Source organism: Schistocerca serialis, chromosome 4, assembly GCF_023864345.2.
Source record: "Schistocerca serialis cubense isolate TAMUIC-IGC-003099 chromosome 4, iqSchSeri2.2, whole genome shotgun sequence".
Classification (NCBI taxonomy): Eukaryota; Metazoa; Arthropoda; class Insecta; order Orthoptera; family Acrididae; genus Schistocerca; species Schistocerca serialis.
This window is the reverse complement of record NC_064641.1, coordinates 846,459,741-846,478,015: the sequence shown is the minus strand read 5'-3', so window position 1 is coordinate 846,478,015 and position 18,275 is coordinate 846,459,741. Positions and strand designations below refer to the sequence as shown.

The 18,275-nt window shown below is 37.8% G+C and overlaps 1 protein-coding gene across 1 annotated transcript in view; it reads right to left on the bottom strand.

Moving 5' to 3' along the window:
* The window catches only part of LOC126474804 (sodium-dependent neutral amino acid transporter B(0)AT3), a 534,088-nt gene that overhangs the window by 106,542 nt on the left and 409,271 nt on the right, over window positions 1–18,275 (bottom strand). Inside the window, exons 6-7 of the mRNA XM_050102276.1 lie at window positions 7,262–7,345; window positions 1,475–1,636 (exon numbers count right to left, since the gene is read on the bottom strand). Coding sequence (XP_049958233.1) covers window positions 1,475–1,636; window positions 7,262–7,345 — 246 coding nt within the window. The remainder of the gene's footprint in view (window positions 1–1,474; window positions 1,637–7,261; window positions 7,346–18,275) is intronic.

Sequence of the window (18,275 nt, the reverse complement as noted above, 5' to 3'; positions counted from 1 at the left end):
CACACAGTTCACACAAAATCTTAATTCATCATCAAGCCCTAAAGGACTGCAACTATATAATTTGCCGAGTGATGATATTGTCCATTGGCATTGCAACTATCATACTCATGCCAACACAGAGTGATTAGATGAGACAATAACACATTTGGCATCCTGCTCAAGGGGGAAAGGACAAATGTTACCATTAATAGACTCAAGCCTGCATGTATCCCACAGGATAACTCTGACATGGTAGTAAATAGTACTGACCACATAGAAGACAGTACTCACATCAACCGGTTGACAACATAGTAGTAGTGTGAATAGACAAACAACAATTTCAACCTGAATACATCTTGGTTGGACTCTTTTATGACCTTCTCATAGTAGAAGGACACCATGGGAAATGGCAAAACAATGAAGGGACACATCCGGAAATATACTTTGACCATTACAGGCTTCTGCAGGACGTCAACACAGGCACTTTCTCTTTTTGGTCATGGGCAGATGGAATCCTCATGGTCACAGCTGCTAAGAAACAACCACAGCCTTAACAGTTGCAAACAGAGTAGGATACAGCTGTAACCACTATTTTGCACCTCCACCAGTCAAGGCTCCATCCCTCTTCAGTGCTGATCAGTGATCCAATTACAAGTGAGCATGATGACTTCCTTCTCATCTCATGCAATCATCTCTGCTGACAAGTAGCAAACATGTCTAGCTCCATCCATTTGATGCACAGAGAAATGCCCTGCTTAGGCAGTCAGTCATGGCAAAGTTTGGCTGCATGAAGAGGAACTCAGCAGCAGTGTTGTCTATACCCCCCCCCCCCCCCCCCCCCCGTGTTCCGCACTGTAAAGGAAGGGGAAGGGGTGGGCTCCATACCAACCCAACAATAATCACATCAGCTAACATAGGAAAATCTCTGTGGTCAGTGGTGCAGCAGTGCAACAAGATTATCTTTGGAGTCAGTTCATTCTGAGCTGCTGTAGTATGCACAAATGTTTTATGTGTTGCTACCAAGCAACAAAGTGTACTATCATGTGTTTGCAGTCTCAGTCATTTTATCTGGAGCATCCTCACTTGGGTCCTCTGTTCTTATTTGTCTTCTATCATAAAGTGTTTTCTGTACAATGTATGAGCTCAAGGACCAATAAAAATACTATATGAAGTGAGCTAGTTTAATGACTGTTCTTAAAATCTTAGTAACTCGAAGTCCAGAAAATAGTTGGGGAGTAAAAGGTCTGGAAATGATAGAAGAAGATGAATGGAGAAAACATTTGGCTATGATAATTTTTGACAGCAAAGCAGATGTTGTATGTGAAATTTTAGAAATGAGAACAGACACATTCATTCACATATGATAGACTGCACATAGCTTTAGAAATTTCAGTGAATTCTGTTTCTAAATTAGGACTCAGTTACAGCCTCTATTATAACAATATGATTCCTTTCAAAGACAGTATCAATCTACAAGATAAATGCAATTATATACCTTCCCAGAAGAAGCTATTCCCTTGATCATGCACATATAAACAAGTAACCAGGCAACAACAAGGGCTAAGGCTATTTTCCAGTTGAAAACTTCAGGGCTATTGATATCCTGAGATACCATAAGTGTTGTTCTGTACCAGAAGTACTGTGTTGGTGTACTCGTCTGTAACATAAAAAACATTATATTACAAATTAATAGAGAGTAAAAAATGGAATATAACTGTGTATAAAACACTAAAACACACACACACACACACACACACACACACACACACACACACACACACACACACACACAACACACACACAAAACACACCACATCTATGCATATTATCAAAAGTACTACCATAAGCTGTGTGGCTGAAGCGAACACTGCCTGGAGTTATGCATGATGGGTCACCAACTTAGCCCACATCTGCACACAGCAATCACAGTCCCTATCCATACCAAAGGCAGCAAAACTTTACACTGCACAGTTATGAGAATGGAAGAATTTGATTAGTAAGCACATTAACATGCAAGAAATTAAAAAAATTCAAACTAGTGTCCACAAAGGTAACTGAAAATTGACAAATTAATGATGTACTTGCCTATATCTGCTGTGGGAACATAAGGTGCTCTCTCACTTATGGTCTAACCAACAATGACCTGGTCTAAACAAAATAAATAACTAAAAGCCTGTATGATATGAGGATTGATACAAGTGCCATACAAGCGAGGGTACCTTACACTATACTGCTATTAAAACAAAAGACTGTGCCTAGTAAGCACACAAACATAGAAAAAATTAAAAAAACTGAACTATCACCTACACAGGTAACTATAAATAAGTCGCTCCTATTTGTAGCTGGTAAACATAAGTCACAAATGGGTGGTGCACTTGCCTTTACCTGCAGTAGGAACGCAGGGTGCTCTCTCATGGATGGTCTAACCAACATATGAAGGGATGCAGAGAACCTTACACTGAATGAAGAATGATAAGCAGTGGAAGGGTATGGAAAGAGATGTAGAATGTGACAAATGCCAAAGGAATAAGTCCATGCAGAGCACGTCAAAGATGCTTCTAGTAATTATAGATATAGTGGAAATGGTATTTGATAAATGTAATGTGGGCATTGGGGGTCTGTTATATAATAACTGGCAATTGACACATCCTGATATTCCATGATGACCTGAGAAAATTCGTGGTAGAGGTGGGACACCAGGACAGTGGTGCAGAAATTTGTAGAAGAAATTGTGTTAAGGTACAGAATTCTGTCAGTACTGTAGAACAACCAGGAATTGATTTTTTAAAAAGAAGTGTTCATAGCTGGTTGAATTAATGTTTGGGAGGGATGTAAATATTCCAGGAGTCCTACAGAAAGAGGAAAATACTGTTGGATATAATTATAATGACTATGTATATCAGTTGCAAACTATAATGCAAGTAGTATGTGGAGTAGCAAGAGAAATGATAGAGGAGGCAAAAGATCAGTAAGACTCACTATAACAAGATGGAAAGTCCAAGAATATTTAGGACAGGAGATAAGTTTTTTTTGTATGATGAGATTGTAAGGATGGGTCACTCTAAAAAGGTTGATGCACAGTTCTGATGATCCTAAAAAGTGACTCAATAGACTTACCCAACATGAACATTAAGATGCCTATGAATAAGCAATGAAAGAACATGCAAAGCAGTTGAGGCTGTATTATTACGCAACAAGAAAAGTCAAAGTGTGATAGTGACATGTAAAACTGTGACATAAGTGAACCTGAAGAATCCTTGATGAGAAACTGTATAGAATGGCCTGAGTAGGAAACAAGGTTATCCAACAGTGCAGAGAAAAATTAAGCAAATTAAATATCAGTAGAACAGAATATAACCTTTCATGTAATGAAGCTGATAGTAATATAGCCAAATTAAAGCATCAGTGTCTCAGCTGAATCACAGAGCAGACTCTATAGCAACTAATTAGCAAATATTAAAGAACAATATGAATAAGTGGGAAAAATTCATTGCGTATTCACTGAAGAGGACAGATGTAGGTCTAAAGAGAATAGCTGCATTGGTCACCATCAATGAACAGTTGATACAAGTAACCACACTATTCAAACACTTAAGTACTGAGTGTTAGCAGTTTGTAAGTGCCATTGTGCACACACAAAAAGGGATATTCACTTACAATGTGTGGGACTGTTAAATGTTCCACACAAACAGCAAATGTTAAGAATAACATGTATACATTGGGTCAAGTAGAATAATACACACCATTGTCATTAGGAAGGGCATTGTCCCTAGTATTACAATAGAAACCATTTGTTGTGAAGAACTGGAGAAAAAAATTAACTCGTTATGGGTACCACTAGAATTATCATTAACAACACTGGCATTCTACAGCTGGAGCATGGAATGTTAGATCCCTTAGTCAGGTAGGGAGATTAGAGAATTTAAAAAGGGAAATAGGTATGTTGAAGTTAGATGTAGTGGGAATTAGTGAAGCAGAGTGGAAAGAAGAACAGGACTTCTGGTCAGGTGAGTGCAGGGTCACAAAGACTGGAACATTGGCAGAATGCCATTCTAAATGTGTCAAATCTATCTTCAATTTGAACTTTGATATGTACAATTTACATCTTTATTACTGAAACACAACAGTTTTGTGTTGTCATTTAGAAAGGCATTCTTGCTGAAGTTCCAGTCTCTGTGGCCCTGTACTCACCTGACCAGAAGTCCTATTCTTTCCACTGTGCTTCACTACTTCCCACTACGTCTAACTTCAGTGTACCCATTTCCCTTTTCTTTCCTGGTTAAGGGATCTAACATTCTATGCCCCAGCAGTAGAATGCCAGTGCTGTTAATGGTAACTCCAGTGGTATCCCCAACAAGTTAAACTTTTTCTCCAGTTCTTCACAACAAATTATTTCTACTGTAATACTAAAGACAATGCTGTTCCTGGAGAGAATGGTCTGTATTATTCTACTTGACCTGATGTGTACCTGCAATCCGCAACCTTTGCAGTTTGTGTGGGACAAGTTTAAAAGTGATATTCCCAAGCATGTGGTATTTCCAAACATGCTTCTCATCAGTCACAAAGCACATGGTTTTCACAGGGTGCCAGAAGTAATACGAGGTGTACCGGTATGAAATGAGCATTTTTTTGTGAAAATGAAACACTAATTTTGAATTTAAAAGTAAAAACATTTTATTCAAATTACTGACCATTGCTTTCTATACATTTTGACCACCTTTCTGGCAATTTGTGGACATGACGCCAATAGAAATGTTCGTCTTTTGAAGCAAACCAATCAGACACCCAATTTTCGACTTTTTTGTAGGAATCGAAGTGTTCCTCAGCCAGTGGATGTCCCATTGATGAAAACAAATGGTAGTCGGAAGGGGCCAAGTCTGGTGAATAAGGCAGTTGGGGTAGCAGCTTCCAGCCAAGTGTTTTGATTGTATCCTGAACCAGTTTTGCTTTGTGTGCAGGTGCATTGTCGTGTAAAAAAATTACTTTGGCATGTCCTCTGGCCCATTCTGGCCTTTTTTCGATCAATGCATAGTTCAAATTAATCATTTGTTGTCTGTAGTGATTAGTATTCACAGTTTCACTGGATTTTAGAAGCTCATGATACACCACACCTTTCTGATCCCACCAAACACAGAGCATTGTCTTCTTGCTGAATCGATCTGGTTTTGCAGTTGATGTTGATGGTTGTACCGGATTAACCCATGATTTTTCCCATTTAGGATTCTTAAAATAAATCCATTTTTCATCGCCAGTAACAATTGGATGCAAAATTGATTTTCTTTCATGTCTTTGAAGCAAAATTTGACAAATGGTTTTTCGGTTTTCCATCTGTCTTTCATTCATCTCATGTGGCACCCATTTTCGACACTTTTGGATCTTTCCCATAGCTTTCAAACGGTCAGAAATAGTTTGTTGTGCAACATTTAGCATTGTTGCCATTTGCTTCTGACTCAAAGTATCATCTTCATCCAATATTGCTTGCAATTCAGCGTCTTCAAACTTTTTTGGTGGTCGTCCACGTTCTTCATTTCTTACATCAAAATCATTATTTCTGAACTGTTCAAACCATCTTTTGCATGTTGTTTCTGATGGAACATGTTCACCATATGCCTTGCCAAGCATTCAATGCGACTCTGCAGCACTTTTTTTCAAATGAAAACAAAAAATTAATGCTTTCCACAAATCATCACATTCTGATAAAAAATTCGCCATAGTTAACACAATGAAAACATATGATGTTGTTTGTTCCATGACTTGATGTATACTAAATATCTTTGACAGGTGTCATACCAACCAAACAAAAAAAATTCACAACAAATATTCCCTATCGACACATTTGTATCTTAACGCTCATTTCATACTGGTACACCTGCTACATATCTTGTTTCTGGATGTTGACAAACTGATCGCCAGTATTAAGAAGTAAAGCAAAGTCATATGGCATGAATGACTGGGAGACCCTGAAGGGTAGACCCATCTGCCTAACTGTACTTGTTTTCCAATCCTTCATGCTCACAGTCACCTTTCCTTCACAAAGTATGAGAGGTGCCTGGGTAATTGTATCTGTTAAGTGTAGACAACTGTAGTGGTGTGTGTATAGTATAATGTCGTGTTTGTGCTGGAAATGATGAGAGAAAGGAGGGGTAAACCCAGTGCCAGCACATGGCCTGCTCTTGAAAAGCAACAAGGCAGCCAATGAGCAGAATGTCACCATCTGATGGACAAATCACTGTCAACAGTGTTGCATGCCCTCACTTCATGTGACACTGTGGAGAGGTTTTGAATTGAATTCAGGGCACTGGCACAGAGACTAGTGATCAGGGACTTTACTACCCATTCTGTCCTCTTTGCCATAAAAGCAGAGGGAAAATTGTCAACAGCACATGACATACCCAGATGGTCACTCATCCATGTACTGGCCATGCCTGACAGTGCTTAACTGCAGTGATCTGATGGGAACTGATAGTGTTAAGAAGATGTTTGTGAAAGCCCCATGAAGGATTTTGACATTTAAGGATATTGCACGAGATACTTGTCTGCCCCTCAGCCTATCATAATAAGCGGAGGAACGTGGATTTCAGCAACAGTTTACTACACTTCAAATTTCCTGTGTATCACTAAGATGGTCATCAATTTGGAGAATGAAGCACCTTGAACTGCACCAGCAAAGAAATTTCTCAAATCTTTGGAAGTGGGAAATGAGGCAACTTCCAGTGAAAATTGTATATGGTGTATTGCAAAAGATGGAGAGTATGCCAGGAAAATGGGGCTCATCAGTTAGAGAAAAGTGTAAAATAGTGTTTTAAAAAATTCATGGTCCTCACAAACTTAGAAACATATCAAAAATTCTACAAAGTGTCAATTCCATTGCAATAGAAATGAACTCTAGAATAGTCCATTGTTTTAGATTTGCTCCAGATACTCTGCAGATGTTGAAAGCCCATTTTTCTCAAATGAAAAAGTTGTTACCTGATAGGAGATTCAACATGACTCCAGAAAATTCTACCTCCCCTACAGCCATTTTTACAAAGCTTGCAAAAACTGATTAGGATCAATGCTGCTACTGTGTGTCTTTCGTAAAAGTGTGAAAAACAGGCCATCATACAGACAACATAAAACTTTAATAGCCCTCCTTATACTACCATTATAATTAGCTCTTTTACTGGCACTGAACTACTACCTCACACAAAACAGTAATATTATGACAATGAATTTTTTAATTTTTTCAGTGCGTCACTGGAATTAGGTATGATGCTGTTTAAAGCCTTTGGCAAGTACTTACAACACACTCAGGTTCCACAGTATATGAACCATTCTCATGGTATCTATTAGGACATGTTGCCCATGGCAGCTCTGACTGGAAACTCTGAAATTGAAAGAAACCACTTGCAAATGTAAGTCTGTCTGTACGAATGCTACTTCGTGCTAAAGCAACCTAATACAGTTTACACTGTGTATCATTGTACAAAATTTTAGGACACACAAATTCTGTATCTTAACTGAATTCATGTACTTCTTTTGTAGAACTGGTTCAAACAAATGTCAAGCAGTATGTATGTCCTGATAGAAATTAATAATGCTGATAATAAGATTAAAACTATATGGGAGATTATCAGATGGGAGACAGGACAGTCTAACAGTGTACAAGATACCATAACAATTAAACTAAATGGTAATGTAGGGACTGATAATTCATAAGTTACCAGTACTTTTAACAATTGCTTTCTAAATGTGGCAGTAAAAATAGCATTATGTGGTTCAGTTGAAGAAGCAATAAACATATTAAGAATATCATTCCACAAAACTAAGCAAGTAGAATTAGCACATAAATCCTTCAGTCAAATTAATAGAATTATATATATAAAAACAAGCTCATGTCATGTTGATGAAATTTCAAACAGAGTTCTGTCAAGATGCTACAGCTTAATAAGCTGTGACCTGAGTGATGTATGTAATGCATCAGTGGCATAGAAATTTTTCCAGGCTGGTTAAAATATGCAGCTGTTAAGCCTCTTCATAAGAAAGATGACAAGAAAGACTTAAACATCTTTTTCCACAATATTTAAAAAAAAAATTAATGTACTCAAGAGTAGTCTCACACGTAGGAACAAACAATTTACTTAGTATAACAGTTTGGGTATCAGAAGAGGTGCTCAACTGAGAATAGTATTTATACATTCATTCATCAAATAGTACAAGTGTTAAATAATAAAATATTACCAGTTGGTATTTTTTGTGATCATTCCAAGGCATTTGATTGTGAAGTCATGTTACTCTCTTAGAAAAACTCAAGTTTTATGGAGTTTATTGCTTTACATACAGCTGGTTTGAATTATACTTAACAAATAAAATGTTATGCTGAATAATTCAAACACTTTCATGTAAATTGAAGGTGGATGGGAGGGAAAGGTAAGTAATGAGACGGAACTAATGATATCAGCTGCAATTGGGGCTTTGTGGTGAATCAGCAGCGATGGGTAAAAATGTGTGTCAGACCAGGACCCGAACCTGGGAACTCCTGCTTATTAGGCAGTTGCATTAACCACTGCGTCACGCACACACAATGTTTATTGCAAATGCACAGACTATCTCGGCACTCTCCCCATCAGACACACACACTCCCACCTAGTGCCACCTACTTGGAGTCCCCGTCCATATCCTCCATGCACACTAAATTTTCACTCCTGCTGGAGGTTGAAAGTAAATGAGCATCCGCACTGAAGGTTGTGGATTCAGTCCTCATCGAGGTGAATGTTATATGAATGCATAGTGCCCATTCTTTCAGACATTCTTGAAAGAACAGCCACAACTTGTTCATATAATTCAAACAATATTGGAAGGGAGAGTCCAACAATGTTCAATTTGGGTTAACTACTTCCATGTAACATGCACAAGCAGAACTGGTTCTTTTTGCAGATGATACTTCTGCTACAATAAATCCCATTAGAGGAGAAACTACGGAAGAGATTGTAAATTATGTTTTCCATAATTAATAAGGGTTTCTCAGAAAATGAACTCTCTCTAAACTTAGAAAGAAAAAAATAATAAGTAAGTAAATAAAACCATACTATATTCATTTCTGTATAGCTAATACTGTCATATGTACAACTGAAGTGGCATGTCAGTAGGAGACAGTAAACAGGGTAAAATGTTCCAAATGTTGGGCAGTACATACTGAAGAAGCACTGAAGTGTAAGAAACACATTACTAGGCTTCTCAAACAATTAAGTTCAGCTACTTTTGATTTTCGTGTAATAGCTAATCTTGGAAACAAATGAACAAACCTCCTTACATATTCTGCGCATTGCCACTCAATACTGTCTTATGCAATAATATTCTGGTCTATCTCATCACTTAGAAAGAAAATATTGATTGCACAAAAATGAGCAGTAAGAATAATATGTGATGTTCACTCATGGACATCATTTAGGTACCTCTTCAAGGAGCTAGGCATTTCAACCACACATATATTCACTAACGAAATTTGCTACAAATAATCCATTACAATATAAGAAGAACAATGAGGTCTACACCAACAACAGTAGACAGGAAAAAATGACCTTTATTACCCATATTAAAGCTGTGAGTGGCTGTGAATGGCGTTCAATACGCAGCAACAAAAACCTTTGATCACTTTCCCAATAGCATAAAATGTCGAATAGGTAGAAAAGCAAATTTTAAAGCTAAACTAAAATCGTTTCTCCTGGGCAACTCCTCCTAATACACAGATGAACTTCTATTCAAAAACTGGTAGCTTATAAGGGAAAAACCATGTTTTTAAGTGCAGTTGCATGAATAGGACAAAAAATAATGTGTGCATTAATGTTAACACTAATTGTGCATACATATACTGCAAACTGACTTGTTCCACATCATTCTGGCAAAAGAATCATTCAAATAATCTATGGAGCATGTAAGTACCTAACTAATCATTTTAGTGACATAGGTCTTGCAAGGTAATTGCTGATGAAGGGCTAGTAAGAAATGAAGATTTTATTTTACTTCTATTTATCTCAAAAGGACCACCACACCAAAAGGAAAGTTAACTGATACCATATATGACCTAAGTAAGCCACTGACATAAGCAGAAGGTGCAACTTCTTTTCTTTTTTCCTATGTATCATTCAATGCTGACAGGTTGCTGTGTCATCCTCTGCAACTGGTATCATTAAGTTGCAATATGGAGGGGCATGTGGTCAGCACTCTGCTCTATCAGTTGTTATCAGCATCTGTGACCATGGAGCTGCTGCTTCTCATTCACTTAAATCCACAATTGGCATCAATGTCCTCATTCCAATCACCCCACTAATGAAAGATTCCTGGCAGTACCAGGAATTGAACCTGGTTCCTCCACATCTTTTCCATATTTCATTCATGTTAGAAACTTGAAAATATCATGTGTTAAATGTCTGTATATTGACACAAATTCTTTTAATTTTCCTGTAAATTTGACCAAACAACCACATCTCAATACTTCACTGTTTATTTTGTAGTCCTACAAGTAGATGGTGGTAACAGCCATAAATTAATATCTGAAATAGGGTATCACTAAAAATGTAGCAGGAACATTGCAAGATTAGTTTGATCCAACATATTATTGTATAACAAATGATTAGAAATATTAATAAATATACAACACTGAACAACAACATTTTAATTTCAGTGTCACTCCAGCATGTTTTAAATTCCATGCACGTACCTGGGTTCACACTAGCTACTTTCAGACATGGAAGAGTGTTATGTGAGCTGAAAAGTAAATGCTTTCTGTATGATTTCCCAGTTCATAACTGACATTGACTTTTTTGGAGGTATATGTTGCGAAGGATTAAGTCAGTTGTTCTGAATACTTTCTCCTTTCCCATATTTTAATAGAAGCCTACTTGTTTTGTGAGTAATTACTTCATAACAAGATATTCTGATTATTGTCTTCCACCACTTGCCATTTCTTTTAAATTTATTTCATTTCATTCCCTTCCATGTAATTCTGTTTCAATATTCTACTGCAGTTCTTTGTTACCTAATACTACTCTTTCTATCTTGCTACACTACCTCAATTCTTACATCTACATAATTTTAGTTTATCTGCATTCATAATGGCATATTATGAATATTGTGGGCTTTATAGTGGAATGCCTTCTTTTTGCATTGGTCATAGACCCTGAATGTCATGCTGGGTGACAGTCAAATTAGTTCTATGATATTTTAAAAGTTGCTGATCATTGTGGTGTTTCCCATACAAATGCATGGTAATTTCCTGTTTGTTTTTGTCTTCATACCACAATTAAATTACCAGAAAACAGATTTTTAAGAGAAAGAATTTCATAGCTATAGTGGACCACACGGTCATAAAACAATGACCACTATAACGTTGCAGAAACTGCTGCTATTCTGACGCCATAGTACCCTCTTCTGATTGAAAATTTTCCTAGTGGGATTCATACAATACAAAGAAGTTCAAAATATGTAAAAAGTTCTCAACTAAGTTCTGGCTGAAACAAAAGAAAAACCCTAATATTGTAAACACTTCATTCTTTTTTTTGCAAATACCACATTTATTCATCATATGTACTGCAGGTTGTAAGCATAGCTGTGATACATTGTAGGCTCTGTCATCAGAATACAAAACTGCGCATCCTGAAAGTCCTGCATGTGCAAGAGATAATATTTTATTCTTTCTAAACAACTGGAAACTAGAAAATCTGAAAAGGGAAATGCAAAGGCTCAGTCTAGATATAGTAGGGGTTAGTGAAATGGAAAGAAGACAAGGATTTCTTGTCAGATGAGTATAGGGTAATATCAACAGCAGCAGAAAATGGCGTAACAGCAGTAGGATTCATAATGAATAAGAAGGTAGGACAGGGAGTGTGTTTCTGTGAACAGTTCAGTGACAGGGTCATTCCTATCAGAATCTGCTGCAAACCAACACTGACAACCATAGTTCAGGTATACATGCCGACATCGCAAGCTGAAGATGAAGAGACAGAGAGAAGAAATAGAGAAAGTGTATGAGAATATAGAAAGGGTAATACAGTATGTAAAGGGGGATGAAAATCTAATAGTCATGGGGGACTGGAATGCAGTTGTAGGGGAAGGAGTAGAAGAAAAGGTTACAGGAGAATGTGGGCTTGGGACAGGGAATGAGAGAGGAGAAAGACTAATTGAGTTCTGTAATATGTTTCAGCTAGTAATAGCGAATACCCTGTTCAAGAATCACAGGAGGAGGAAGTATACTTGGAAAAGGCCAGGTGATATGCGAAGATTTCAGTTAGATTACATCATGGTCAGACAGAGATTCCAAAACCAGATATTGGATTGTAAGGCATACCCAGGAGCAGATATAGACCCAGATCACAAAATAGTAGTGATGAAGAGTAAGCTGAAGTTTAAGGCATTAGTCAGAAAGAATCAATAAGCAAAGAAGTGGGTCATGGAGGTACTAAGGAATGGTGAGATACGGTTGAAGTTCTCTAAGGCTATAGATACAGGAATAAGGAATAGCTCAGTAGGCAGGACAGTTGAAGAAGAATGGATATCTCTAAAAAGGGCCATCACAGAAGTTGGGAAGGAAAACATAGGTAAAAAGAAGGTAACTGCCAAGAAACCATGGGTAACAGAAGAAATACTTCCGTTGATTGATGAAAGGAGGAAGTACAAAAATGTTCCAGGAAACTCAGGAATACAGAAATACACGTCGCTGAGGAATGAAATAAATAGGAAAGTTATGATGAGATGGCTGCAGGAAAAACGTGAAGACATCGAAAAAAAAAAAAAGATTGTAAAGATTGTCCGAAGGACAGACTCAGCGCACAGGAAAGTCGAAACAATCTTCAGTGACATTAAAAGCAAGGGTGGTAACATTAAGAGTGCAATGGGAATTCCACTGTTAAATGCAGAGGAGAAAGTGGATAAGTGGAAAGAATGCACTGAAAGCCTCTATGAGGGGGAAGATTTGTCTGGTATGGTAGAAGATGAAACAGGAGTCGATTTAGAAGAGATAGGGGATCCAGTATTAGAATCAGAATTTAAAAGAGCTTTGGAGGACTTAAGGTCAAATAAGGCAGAAGGGATAGATAACATTCCACCAGAATTCTAAAATCATCGGGGGAAGTGGCAACAAAATGACTATTCACGTTGGTGTGTAGAATGTATGAGTCTGGCGACATACTGCCTGACTTTCAGAAAAGCATCATCCACACAATTCCTAAGACAGCAAGAGCTGACAAGTGCGAGAATTATCGCACAATAAAGCTTAACAGCTCGTGTATCCAAGTCGCTTACAGGAATAATATACAGAAGAAAATTGAGGGTGTGCTCGATGACGATCAGTTTGGCTTTAGGAAAAGTAAAAGCACAAGAGAGGCAATTCTGATGTTGCGGTTAATAATGGAAGCAATACTAAAGAAAAATCAAGACACGTTCATAGGATTTGTCGACCTGGAAAAGGCATTTGACAATGTAAAATGATGCAGGATGTTTGAAATTCTGAAAATAGTAGGTGTAAGCTGTAGGGAGAGATGAATCATATACCTATGTACAGCAGCCAAGAGGTAATAATAAGAGTGGATGACCAAGAACGAAGTACTCGTATTAAAATGGGTGTAAGACAAGGCTGTAGCCTTTCGCCCCTACTGTTCAATCTGTACATTGAGGAAGCACTGATGGAAATAAAAGAAAGGTTCATGAGTGGAATTAAAATACAAGGTAAAAGGATATCAATGATATGATTTGCTGATGATGTTGCTATCCTGAGTGAAAGTGAAGAAGAATTATATGATCTGCTGAACGGAATGAATAGTCTAATGAGTATACAGTATGGACTGAGAATAAATTGAAAAAAAAAAACGAAGGTAATGAGAAGTAATAGAAATGAGAACAGCGAGAAATTTAACATCAGTATTGATGGTCATGACGCAGATGAAGTTAAGGAATTCTGCTACCTAGGCAGTAAAATAACCAATGACGAATGGAGCAAGGAGGACATCAAAAGCAGACTAGCTCTGGCAAAAAAGGCATTCTTCACCAAGAGAAGTCTGCTAATATCAAAATCGGCCTTAATTTGAGGAAGAAATTTCTGAGAATGTACGTCTGGAGGATAGCATTGTTTGGTAGTGAAACATGGACTGTGGGAAAACTGGAACAGAAGAGAGTCGAAGCATTTGAGATGTGGTGCTAGAGACGAATGTTGAAAATTAGGTGGACTGATAAGGTAGACAATGTTGTCTCAAAAACAGTCTTTGGAAAATATATAATTCTCAGGTGGACTGATAAGGTAAGGAATGAGGAGGTTCTGTGCAGAATCAGAGAGGAAAAGAATAGGTGGAAAACACTGATAAGTAGAAGTGACAGGATGATAGGACATCTGTTATGACATGAGGGTATGACTTTTGTGGTACTAGAGGGAGCTGTAGAGGGCAAAAATTGTAGAGGAAGACAGAGATTGGAATACATCCAGCAAGTAATTGAGGACATAGGTTGCAAGTGCTACTCTGAGATGAAGAGGTTAGCACTTCACATTTACAAGTTGCATTAACCAGTTGAGCACTGGAAGAGTGCAGTGGAGAAGCATGGCACACTGAAGTAAATAATTCACTCTACAGTTCACTGCTACTTCACCCCCCCCCCCTCGCCCCCCCTCCCCCCCTCTTTCCTTGGATTTTCCATATCTTGAATGCAGTTGAATGATACTGCCTTATCCTGCTTTGCGGAGAAAGGTGAATGTCCATTTATCCCTGGAGAGGAAATAAAGGAAATTGCTGAAGGGCCCCCCACACGAGTGACAAATAGCAGCAATCGGTCGGTAAGTCTCGCGATTGTCCATACACGTGCGTGCACAAGTAATATATGATAGTACAGGGATTTTTATGGAGTGAGCATTGGGAGCACTACTGAACTTTAGACGCCAACATACCAGAGTTCAAAAAACACGTGACTACGCTGTGATGCAAGGTTTGGTCGCAGGTGCTCTGCAGTTTTTGAATATGATTACGTCACTACAGTCCGATTAAAATTACTTAATAACGCGCAGCAGTGTTGGAAGCGTCCGACGCGATGTGTGATGACAACGTGAGAAGCTCTGTCGGCAGCTGATTTTTAAGTGATCGGTGACTGAACTGTGGCAGACGACACGTTTTGTAGGCCTGAATTTAAACTCATCTCCTAACCTAACGGCAACCTCGTGATGTGCAGTGTGTCTGAGAAAACGTCATTCAGCTATCTGTGGCAAAACTAAAATCATGATTACTTTGTTCATAACATTTAAGGCTAAACTCTATGAACAAACTCAAGACACAAAAATTTTAGTTTCAGCGGTTACCTGAAACTACCATCACACGGATTAAACAGGCTGCGGCATTACTAAGCAATAAGCATCCTGGTTCGACTTTGTTGCAGATTACAGGCGACACAAGCAGATTCCAAACGAAAAAATAGTGACAGGAAGAAAAAAATAAGATCAAATAAAAAAGCCAATAAGATGGTGAAAATGATGCAGCGAAGCATTAGAAAAAAATACATTTAAACCAATTAACTGAATGAAAATAATACAGAAGTCTTTTGATTACACTTAGAAAAATAAATATTCCACGGAATTTGCCGAGATTCGAACCTAGGACCTACCAGAGCTCACGTTTCTACGTTATCCATTGCGCTACGACACTTCACTGCATACTTGCACCCAGACTGTGGTAGTGAAATCGCACCGATTAATTGCAGACTTCACGTAGTGTCGGGCGAATCTTATTTAATGTAGGCCGATACCTGTGATTATAATAACTGTACGTGTCACGCTGAACTGCGTCTTGTGCAGAAGGATCCAGCAGTGTTTTTTAAGAGCTGTATCACTCCGTTCACATGGGACTCCCTAAACCAGATTTCGTAAACCGATTTCCCATTACCGCTCCTGGATGGTCATGTAAACACTTACAAATCGATTCTGGAAATTCGCTTCTGATTGGAGGTTTCCAATTCCGCACTCTATGTTTTCTCCCGTGTAAACGCAACCGGTTCTGAAACGTGACTAGAGTATCAGGTATCGTGTTGTTTTTAAAAATTTTCGGCTAATATGGACGGAGCAGAGTGAAGGATAAGTAGAAGTATTTGACTGAAGCTGTTTACAACTCGTCTGACTAAAGAGAGCGGTAGTGCTGACTAAATCATAAACTGTATCAGCTGTTTCTCAGACGCTACATTTAACTGGGTTAGCAAATCCGCTTCGGACCAACATGTAAACACGACAGCGAAAAACGGTTTCCAAAATTCGGTTCCCGTCTTTCGGAAGATTTGCCGCATGTAAACGTTTGTATTTTTGTAGCGTCTCTCTCTCTCTCTCTCTCTGTGTTTAGATTAGATTAGATTTACTTTCATTCCAATTGATCCGTAGTGAGGAGGTCCTCCAGGATGTGGAACATGTCAGAAAAACAACAATACATGACAAATATTTAAACTAAAACAAATAAGCTAATGTACCATTCCACAGGTCCCAAGTGGAATGATCGTCATTTTTTAATGAACACTAAGAGTCATTTTACAAATACTATTGCACTGAATTTAAAATAAAAAAGTTTTATATTTATTTATAAGGTAAGAAACATGTAATACAACTACTGTAATACTTATTTACAATGAACACATTACTGCACTGAAATGGTGCAGAAGTTAGATTATACTTACACACACACACACACACACACACACAAATTTTCAGTGAACACATTACTGCACTGAAATTGTGCAGAAGTTATGTTGTACTTATATACAAATCAGTTGGTTTTCCTCAGAAATTCATCAATGGAGTAGAAGGAGTTGGCCACCAATAAATCCTTTAGGCTTCTCTTAAACTGAATTTCATTGGTTGTTAAGCTTTTTATGGCTGCTGGCAAGTTATTGAAAATGTGTGTTCCTGAATAATGCACACCTTTTTGTACAAGACTAAGTGACTTTAAATCCTTGTGAAGATTATTCTTATTTCTAGTATTGATTCCATGAATTGAGCTGTTGGTTTGAAAAAGTGGTATATTTTTAATGACAAATTTCATTAAGGAATAAATATATTGGGAAGCTGTAGTTAGTATCCCTAGTTCCCTAAACAGGCTTCTGCAGGATGTTCTTGAGTTCACACCACATATAATTCTTACTGCACGTTTTTGTGCCCGGAAAACTTTAGCTTGGCTTGATGAATTACCCCAGAAAATAATCCCATATGACATTATGGAATGAAAGTAAGCATAGTATGCCAGCTTTTTCATTTTTATATCCCCTATGTCTGACAAAATTCGCATTGCAAACAGAGATTTGTTAAGACGCTTCAGCAGTTCTGTGGTGTGCTCCTCCCAGTTGAATTTATTATCAAGCTGTAATCCCAAGAATTTAACACCGTCCACTTCTTCTATCTTCTTGTCATCATATGTTAGACATATACTCTTGGGACACCCCTTACAAGTTCTGAACTGCATGTAGTGTGTTTTTTCAAAGTTTAGTGACAAAGAATTGGCTAGGAACCAGTGATTAATGTCTACAAATATTTTATTGGCTGATCTTTCTAAGACTACACTTGATTTGCTATTTATTGCAATGTTTGTATCATCAGCAAACAAAACAAACTTGGCATCTGGTAATGTTACTGATGAAAGGTCATTGATATACACAAGAAAAAGTAAGGGCCCCAAAATGGAACCTTGTGGGACCCCACATGTAATTAGTTCCCAGTTGGATGATGCCTGATAGCTTGATACATGTCTCTTTCCTAATAACACCCTTTGTTTCCTGCCAGAGATATAAGATTTGAACCATTTTGCAGCATTTCCTGTTACACTATAATATTCTAGTTTACTTAAAAGGATATTGTGATTTACACAGTCAAATGCCTTTGACAGATCACAAAATATACCAGTTGCCTGCAATTTTTTGTCTAATGAATTAAGTACATTTTCACTGTAAGTGTAGATAGCCTTCTCAATATCAGAACCTTTTAGAAATCCAAACTGTGACTTTGACAGTATGTTATTTGAGATAAGATGGTTATAAAGACGACTGTACATTACTTTTTCGAAAATTTTTGAGAATGCTGGCAACAGTGAAATTGGACGGAAATTTGATGCTATTTCTTTATCTCCCTTCTTAAACAGTGGCTTAACTTCAGCATATTTCAGCCATTCGGGAAGTATTCCACTGATGTGTGTGTGTGTGTGTGTGTGATTATCACGTGTGATGAAACATGAAATAAAAGGGCAGACCGAGGATTCGGGATCCAAATGCATCAAGAAAGAGAGCCGGAAAAGAAGTTGGAAGTGAAGTAATTA